The sequence below is a fragment of the Ictidomys tridecemlineatus genome, chromosome 10, assembly GCF_052094955.1.
Source record: "Ictidomys tridecemlineatus isolate mIctTri1 chromosome 10, mIctTri1.hap1, whole genome shotgun sequence".
Lineage (NCBI taxonomy): Eukaryota > Metazoa > Chordata > Mammalia > Rodentia > Sciuridae > Ictidomys > Ictidomys tridecemlineatus.
In genome coordinates this window covers 112,538,934-112,547,861 of record NC_135486.1, presented here as the reverse complement: position 1 = coordinate 112,547,861, position 8,928 = coordinate 112,538,934, and the positions used below count along the sequence as shown (strand labels likewise).

The window sequence follows — 8,928 nt, the reverse complement described above, 5'->3', positions numbered from 1 at the left end:
GAATTTGACCATCAAAATAAAAAATGATAGCAAAAGAATATATTTATAGTATATAACATCATACTTAAATAAAGAAAAATGGAACTCTGTTACAATCTAATACCAACTCATATGTGTACAGTAGATGATAGAATGATAAAGGCAGCAGTTTGTAAACATCATAATTCAAATGCTTTCTATCAAAAATTATCTGTGTATGATAAAACTAGTTGGTGAAATTATGTTGAGAAACAGGATGCTTACCCAGTGTCAGAGGTTTCCACCACAACATTCTTATGAATTACATGGGAAAAGCTAATCATAGTATCAGATGAAGCTAGTGAACACATTTTCACTCAGTACTGACAGTGACCCTCACCACTATTGGGACAGGGCACCTCCTGATTGGATGTACAAATGCAAATATCCAGGCACAGGTTCTGATTCAGTGCATTTGAATGAGGCTGCAAATCAGCATTTGTTCTGATGTAGATGGTAAAAATACAACTGACTAACTTCATGACTGAAATGCTTTCTCCTAGTTTCCCTTCAATTTTTGAGCTTTGTTACACCTGTATGATTCTAGACAGCACATTTGGTCACCATTTGCAATATCCAAATGTGTATCTTCCTACAATTTGATGAAAATCTCTTTTCTCTAGAAAACATGTGTATTTTCAGGATAATTGCTTACTCTGAATTTCCCTGCCAGTAGACAATGAAACATTCTTGGTTACCTTTGTAGGATTCCTTGTCTTGGGAATTCTGGGAATCAATCATTAACTGGAGAAAATCAATGCAGTGCTGGAAACAGAAGTGGAAATGTAAATGACTAAATCAGTCATCAATCAGAAGTAAATCTGAAATGTAGCATTTCTCGTCCCTTCTTAGAGCATGGCTTCTTTAAGTCCAGAAGTCTGGCTGGGGTCGCACAACCCACCAGTGAACAAAACATGAATGTATAAACCATGAAGAACAGGATATTTTCCAGAAAGAAATACAGCTATGGTGTCCAATATTTGTTGGTCTTTGCTCTTCCTAATGCTGGGTTTGTCTTCTTTTCCTGTCACACCTGGAAAAGAAAGGAAAAGGAAAGAAAGGAAAGGAAGTGGTCCTGAACTTCAGTTCTCTTAGTTTGCCTTAATTCTTCTTCAATGGCCACACTGAATACACTTAGTAGTTTCAAAGATGATTACTAGATTTTGTTAGTGTATCATCAAATTCTCCACGCATTAGGTACATGATTCACGCAAAGCAGAAGGCAAAGTTGGGTTAGCATATCACCTTATTGGTCACTGAAGAGCATGGCCTGATTGTGGACAGGAAAAGACTCAGATTTAACATACACATACTTCACCAGGTGCCCAATAGGACATTACTTTGAAGAATGTGCCAACTAAGATGTAATAGGTTTGGAATTGTAATGATTGTTCACCAGTCTAAGATTTGGGGAATACATTTTAACAGTAAAATCATTTTGAAAAAAGATTTTTATTTTGACAGTTTACTGAATGGGAAGGAAATGATAAGTTTTTTATTTGAATGATATTTCTTTCAAGACATAATATCATGTCTTTTATTGTGTAAAACATTGTCAATCTTACTCAGTATCAGGTTGCCTTTTTAAAATTTGCTCTTCATTATATCCAAAATATAAAAATTCTCCAGTGTAAATCTTAAAGTATTTTATCAACTTTAAAAAATGTACAGAGAGGGTCTGGGGAATGAAGCTCAGTGATAACAGTATTTGCCTAGCATATATGAAGCCCTGGGTTCAATCCTAGGCACCACTTACAAAATTACATCTATATTTATATATGCACAAGTCAGATGTACACAGCAAATAAATGATCAGAAAGCGAACATTGTCATGTCATCACCACCAGGTTTTACCTTTTCTTTATTTTCTAGGCATTTTTGTTTCATCCTCACTACAGAATTTAAAACAAAATCAAGAACACTTTTTTGCTGAGAGCCACAGCCGAGTCTGTATGGCTCCTGGGCATTTTGCCAACAGTATTGATTGACAGGCGAGGCATTATCCACCTCTGCCGCTACTTTTGCGTTCTCGCACTATTTTTTGACTTCTTGCGCTATTTTGAGTTCTCACGGGGATTCCCCTGGCGTTCCCGTTGGTTGGCGAAGTGCAGGAGGAGGGATTTCCCAGGGAGGTATTTCCAGCTGGGGGTTCCTGCAGGAGCCTCGTGGCTTTTCGGGAGGATTCCCCAGGAGCGTGTGTGAGGTTTTTTCCTGCAGTTAGAAAATAAAGTTTGTTCCTGCTTCAGTGGCTCGTGATTTGTGCCCAGCCAGACTGCGGCACTTTTTGAAAACCTGCAGACATTTAATGCTTGAAATACTGGTCTAAGGAATGGAAATAGCACTAGAACAAAGTGAAAGAAAAAATATAGAGAAACCTTGATGAAAAGGCAACATCCCAGGAGCACTGATCATTTTCTAAAAAAATACAGAATAGAAAAATTATCAGTTTTCTCAACCAGAAGCCATTCCCTCTGTGGCTGCTACTTGGTGTCTAGTTCATGTCTGAGCAAGGGCACTTCATACATGGGGTTGCAGCCACCATTGCAGTGGATCAGTGGCCCCATCAATGCCATTGGGCTGAGCAAAGGAAGAGGATTAAATTCCCTGACCCCTTACCCTTTTGTGCATTGGAATAGGGCCTCTGGGTAAACCAGTTCATAGTCTCTGCTATATTTAATTATGCATTTAAGGAAAAGTAGGCAGGATAGGTACAATTTGGCCTATGTTCCTCAGCTGTCAAGAACTGAAACCAGAAGTCAATAACAGATGGAAAATCAAAAAACTCAGACAAAAATGCAAATTAACCATAGAACTTACAGACACAACTTTCAAGCATAAAAGATGGTATCCAAAGACAACTAGAAGTTGTTTTTAGGTGAATTAAGGTGAAGACATGTTATATCACACTTAGGAGAAGTAGCAAAAGTGGCGCTCATAAACATACAGCTACAGATGTACAGGTTTTATATAAGAGAGTTCTCAAGTCAATAGTCTAAGTTAAATCATAAAATGGTGAAAAGAGGAAATTAAACAAAAGGCAAGCATAAGAAAAAAATCATAAAAACTGAAGTTAAAAAAAATGAAATAGAAAAGAAATAAAACTGACAAAAAAAGGTGTCTTATCCCTTTGAAAATATCATAAAAATCTCCAAACCATTAGCCAGATTGACGAAGAAATACAAAGGGATAACAGTCTTATATGATGATATTTCCTCTCAATATGTACTAGAAGTGGGCATCTGGATCAGAAGGTATATCTACTTTTATTTATCTTGGGGTCCTTCACACTCTTTTTTAGAATGGTGTACATTCCTTTCTACAATATGTACAAGAACTTTTTCTCCACATCTAACCAGCATTTGTTATTTTTTTCATTCATTCTTTCTTTTTTGATAATGGTCATTCTAACCAGGGTGAAATGATGTCTTTTTGTAGTTTTAATTTGCATTTTTCTGACACCAAATGATATTGAATAGTTTTTTCATGTATTTTTAAGTCATTTGTATTTTTTTTTTTGAGAAATAACTATTTGGAGCTTTTTCCTATTTTTAGGCAGGATTACTTAGAGGTTTGGTCATTAAGTTTTTTAAAATTTGTTATATTATGGAAATATATATCATTTATAAATGTAATACTCTATAGATATATAAAACATATTTTATATTAATCTATTTTTTATCTTAATGATTGGAACATCTGTACATCCGGATTTATTTCTATATTATTCTGAATACCTGGGATGTGCATTAAATCTAGGCATCCGTCAATACATGTATAAAGAAAGTGATATATATATATTTATTATATATTATAATATAAAATTTATACATATTATAATAAAAAATATATTTACCCACACATACATATATGCCCAATGGAACATTCATCCATTAAGAGGAATGAAATCCTGTATTTTGTAGCTAAAAGTGGATGGAATTAGAGGACATTCAGCTTATGAACTAGACTAGACACATCAGTACAAGTACCACATATTCTTTCTCATATGTGGAAGGTAAAAATATTTGACCTGAATGCATAATAGTGATTATTAAAGGTTGGAAAGGGCTATGGCAGAAGGTGGATAAAGAAAGACTCTATTTCATTTGTGTATGCTGAGTATATGTGTTGAGACATCACATGGAACCCCATTTATTTGCATGACTCATACATGTTGATTAAAAAATAAAATAAATATTAAAAAGAAATGAATAGCAAAAAAAGTGAAAGAAAAATTTATTACTAACATTGGAGAGGGATTATGAAAGAATTCTAACAATTTGATTATTCACATATAATTTGTGCAGAAAATCCTAAAAGACACAAACTACAGAAATTGATTGAGAAGTAAATATACAACCTGAATAAACTTGTAAAATGTAACATGATTGCATTAGTAATAGAAAATTATTCGCAAATACAAGCCCAGATCTGGATTGTTTTAATAGTAGATTCTACAAAATAAAGAACTAATACCAATTATCCATAAACACTTCCAAAATTAAAAGAGCATTTCTGAATATAGTCTAAAAAGCCAATATTACCCTAATACAAACACCAAGCAAATACAACACAGGAAATGGTTGTGTATTACACCAAATCCATGAAATAAAAAGTCAACACAGGGGATTGTTTCAATTGATGCAAAAAAAAATTTTTGATAAAAATCAAAACCAACCTTCCTCCCGAAAAAATAATCCCCCAAATCATTCTTTTGTGATAAAACACTCAGCAAATTAGGACTAGGATGAAATTTTATAAACCTGATAAAGGATATCTATGAAAACTTGTAGCTTAATAATTTAATATATTCATCCCAAATCAAGAACATGACAAGCATCCCTCTCTCACCACTTCTCTTGGAGTACTGTAAGTAATGACAAGTTCACCAGCATTTCATGATACAAGATCAGTACACAAAAAATAAACTGCATTTCTCTACACTGTGATAAGCAACTCAAAAGAAAAACTAAGAAATTAAAAAATAATTCTATATTCAATGACATTAAAAAGAATAAAATACATAGGAATCAATTTAACAAAGGTGCAAGAAAAGGACAATAATAGCTACAAAATATTGTTGAAATAAAAGAAAGGGGATCTACATGACTAGGAAAAACATCTCAGGTTTATGGATCAGAAAACTTAATATTGTCCAAATGAAAACAGTATTGAAATTGATTTGCAGATCCTAATGAACTTTGTAACAGAATCTTAGCTGGTTTCTTTGAGGAATTGGCAAGTTGATTTAAAATTCACATAGAATTCAAAGGGACACAGAATAGCTAAAATGATGTTGAAAAATGAGATTAAAGTTTTAGGACACACATTTCTTGATTTCAAAACCTACTCCAAAGCAAAAATAAAATGTGGTCCTACAAGATGGGTAAACATATAAATAAATAGAATAGGATTTAGAGTCCAGAAATTAACCCACATGTCTATGGCCAATGGAATTTTGAGAAATGTGCCCTTGCCATTGAATGGGGCAGACACTCTTCAAAAAATGGTGCTGGAACAACTATATAGCCACATGCAAAAGAATAATATGTTGTCCTCACCTGGCTCTCAATGTAAAACTTAAATTAAAATGGTTGGGCAACCTTAATATAAGAGCTAAACTACAAATTTGTAGTAGTAGACCATAAAAAGTATGTAAGTCCATATGGTCTCAATTGATTCTTAGATTTGATACTTAAAACACAAATAATAAAAGGAAATGACATAAGTTATACATAATTTGAATGTAAGTTTCAAAAACCTGTTGAGTTTTTAACATTTATATAAATGGCATCAAATTTCATGCATCTGCTGTCAATTGCTCTCTTTTGAGATCACTACAGCTTTGAGATTAATACATTTTAAGATTTAAAAATTCTGCTCATTCATTCATGACAGGAATAAACTGCAAAAAAGCTAAAAACTTTGTGCTTCAAAGGACAGTATCAAGAAACTAAAAAGATATCTATAGAACAGGACAAACATGTTACAAATCATAATCTGGTAAGAAACTGTGTAAAGAATATATGAAGAAGTATTTTTCAATTAAATTATTTAAGAATTCTTTTATCTTTAATTTTTAATTTGTTACAGTTAGTTATACATGACAGTAGAATACATTTTGACACATTGTACACAAATGGAGCACAAGATATTTTTCCTCTGGTACATGGTACTGACTCACACCAGTAAAATTCTTAAGCCTCAAAACAAAAAAACAAAAGCTTCAGGTAATTGTGGGCAAAAGATATGGATAGACATTCTTTAAAATAGTGAATCTGACTTATCTTTCATATGTATAGATGAATACATCACTGTGAATCTCCACATCATATACCTCCACAAGCCTGGCATCCTAATTAGATTAAGGTATACTTTATGTTTTTATGAATACGTCATTCATATCTAAAAAGAACAAATAAAAAAGTGATTAACATTGCTTGTTATCAGAAAACAACAGGAAAATGCAAATCAAAACCACATAAGTTGCCATCTCACATCCACTACAATGTCTAAAATAAGAGATGGAAACAGGAAGTGTTAGAAAATAAGTGAAGTAATTGGAACACTCATACATTTTTGGTAACAATATTAAATGGTACAGCTATTATGGAAAACACTGACAGAAGTACTTTGTAAGGCAGAAATTTCACTCCTGAGTGAAATTTCAATTTCAGATGAAATTGAAAATTTGAGTTCACAAACAAGTTTCACAGTAATGTTCATAATAGCATCATTCACAATCGCCAAAAGGTGTAAATAACACAAATGTCCATCAACTGATGAAAGGATAACTAAATTGTGCTATGTCTATACAATGGAATATTATTTGGCCATAAACATGAAGTACTGATATATATTTCACTTGAAAACAAAATGCTAAATGATACATTTTGCATCACAAAAGACCACATATTACATGTCTCCATTTTTTTATAATGTATACATTATATGCAAAGCTACAGAAACAGAAAATAGAGTAGTGTTTGTTTCAGGTAAATAATTTTGGAAGCTGACAGTTAAAAGATAATGAGTTTTCTGAGGTTTGACAATAGTGAGGGCTACATGTATCATTTAACATGCTAAAAATATGAAATTTCATATCTTAAGGAATCATATAGTATGTAAAAAATATCTTAATGAAGTTGTTATTTTAAAATATAAAAGAAATGTTAGTCCACATACTAATTAAAAGAAAAAATGAATGGAGGACATCTGAAACAAGGATGCTCTTGGCTTTTTTTTACAAATGGATAGTTGAGGGAATTGACATTAACTCCAAAGGATGTGCTAATGATCATGTCCATGCTGTAGTTCCCCAATATTCTGAGTAGAGAAATAAATGTAAAATTTTAATCTGTATTGCTTTACTCTCCTTCTACACATGCTGGAAGAAGTGATATGAGCACATTCACACACTTTCAGAAATATCTGTTGATCAAATGACTAGTTTCTGCTCCTATCAAATGCCATGAGGCAGCTGCCCCTGTGCCAGGGGGGCAAGGGACACTAGGGTGCACTCAGTGAGCTCAAGAAGTTCAGTCACAGAGAGACAGACACCCATAATCAGACAAATTACATCAGTGAGTAAAGTGTAGATGATAAAAGACGATTAAGTATGGAGTTTCAGCAGGACCAGGGTGTTATAATTGACTCCTGGTAGGTGATCCAAGATAGGTTACCTTGACCTAGGTCCTGCCTAAGCACAGTCTGTGCCCAGAGCTGATTCCTCTCTAGCACATCACATAAAAGCAACACCCTGTTCTGAGAGGCAGAAATATTGTCCCCCCATCTCTAAAGGTCCTGAGAGGTCCTGCACTCCAGGATATTAATTGGCCCTAATGGCAGAATCTTGAAAAAAGGAAATGAGTAAGAATATCCTAAGTTAAAACATTGAAAATCTCCTCAAAATGTACTTGGATGAGCTCAAAACTTTGTGAACATATTCTCTCAGATTTCCCAAGGCAGTATCAGAGGTTGTGCATGGGTCAAAATTACCCATTTTATACAACAAATGATATGGTAGTTGTAATCTGTATCCTTTCAGGACCTTATCTCTGTTGAGATTGGAGAAAGAAGTGGTGGGAATATTTCATATTTTGCATTTTGCTGATAATATCAGTGCAACCATGAAAAGATTTGTTGTTGCATAGCCTGCATTGTATCTTTCTATCCCTGATCAATAGGTATCAGAAACTTCCCCTCAACCAACATTCCCTAGGCTCTACCCTCAACTTCTGAGTGATCACATTCTTCATTGTAAAACATGTGTTTTGACTTACATAATATTCACACTGATGATGAAGCAGATAAACTAATTCTGTTTTCTGTACACAGATGTCCCAGCTGCCCCGCCTTCTCCTGGGAGCCTCTCCTCCTTGGGTGGCGAATTGTGGTTGTGACACCACACACTTGCTTTTGTCTGGTCAGGGGATAGCTCAACAGTGGTAATTTCAGTTCACTGGCAGGCTGCTGGAAGGTCTTAAAACAGCTCAGAACCCCAGAGCTGCCTGCTACTTACTCTTTCACAGTGACAGGCTCGCCTTTCTTAACTTCCTGGCTCAGGTACTTCAACAATGTGTCTCCATATTGGTTAATAATGGGGATCATCTAAGCACAAACACAACTCCACCCACAGTTAGAGGAGAATCGAGTCCCCGAGGCTCTGGTTTTCCTGAGATTATAAAGTAAGAGATATTTATAATGAATCAAATAATTTCTCTTCTAAGATATGAAGGCAAATGTCATTTGAATTTTTTAATTAGTTTTTTTTATTTATCCATAAAAATAAGTTTTATTTTGTCATAATTATAAAATCATGGAAAATAATTTTGCACTTCTCTAATTGCTTTACATGTTGAACATTTTTTTCATATATTCATTGATCATTTGTATTTTTTTTTTTGAGAAGGG

The 8,928-nt window shown here is 33.8% G+C and overlaps 1 protein-coding gene across 1 annotated transcript in view; it reads right to left on the bottom strand.

The window, feature by feature from the left end:
* Positions 1 to 669: 669 nt before the first annotated feature.
* Positions 670 to 8,928, bottom strand: part of LOC144367625 (cytochrome P450 3A11-like) — a 492,905-nt gene continuing 484,646 nt past the window's right edge. The window contains exon 4 of the mRNA XM_078024712.1: positions 670 to 783. Within this exon, the coding sequence (XP_077880838.1) occupies positions 670 to 783 (114 nt within the window). The remainder of the gene's footprint in view (positions 784 to 8,928) is intronic.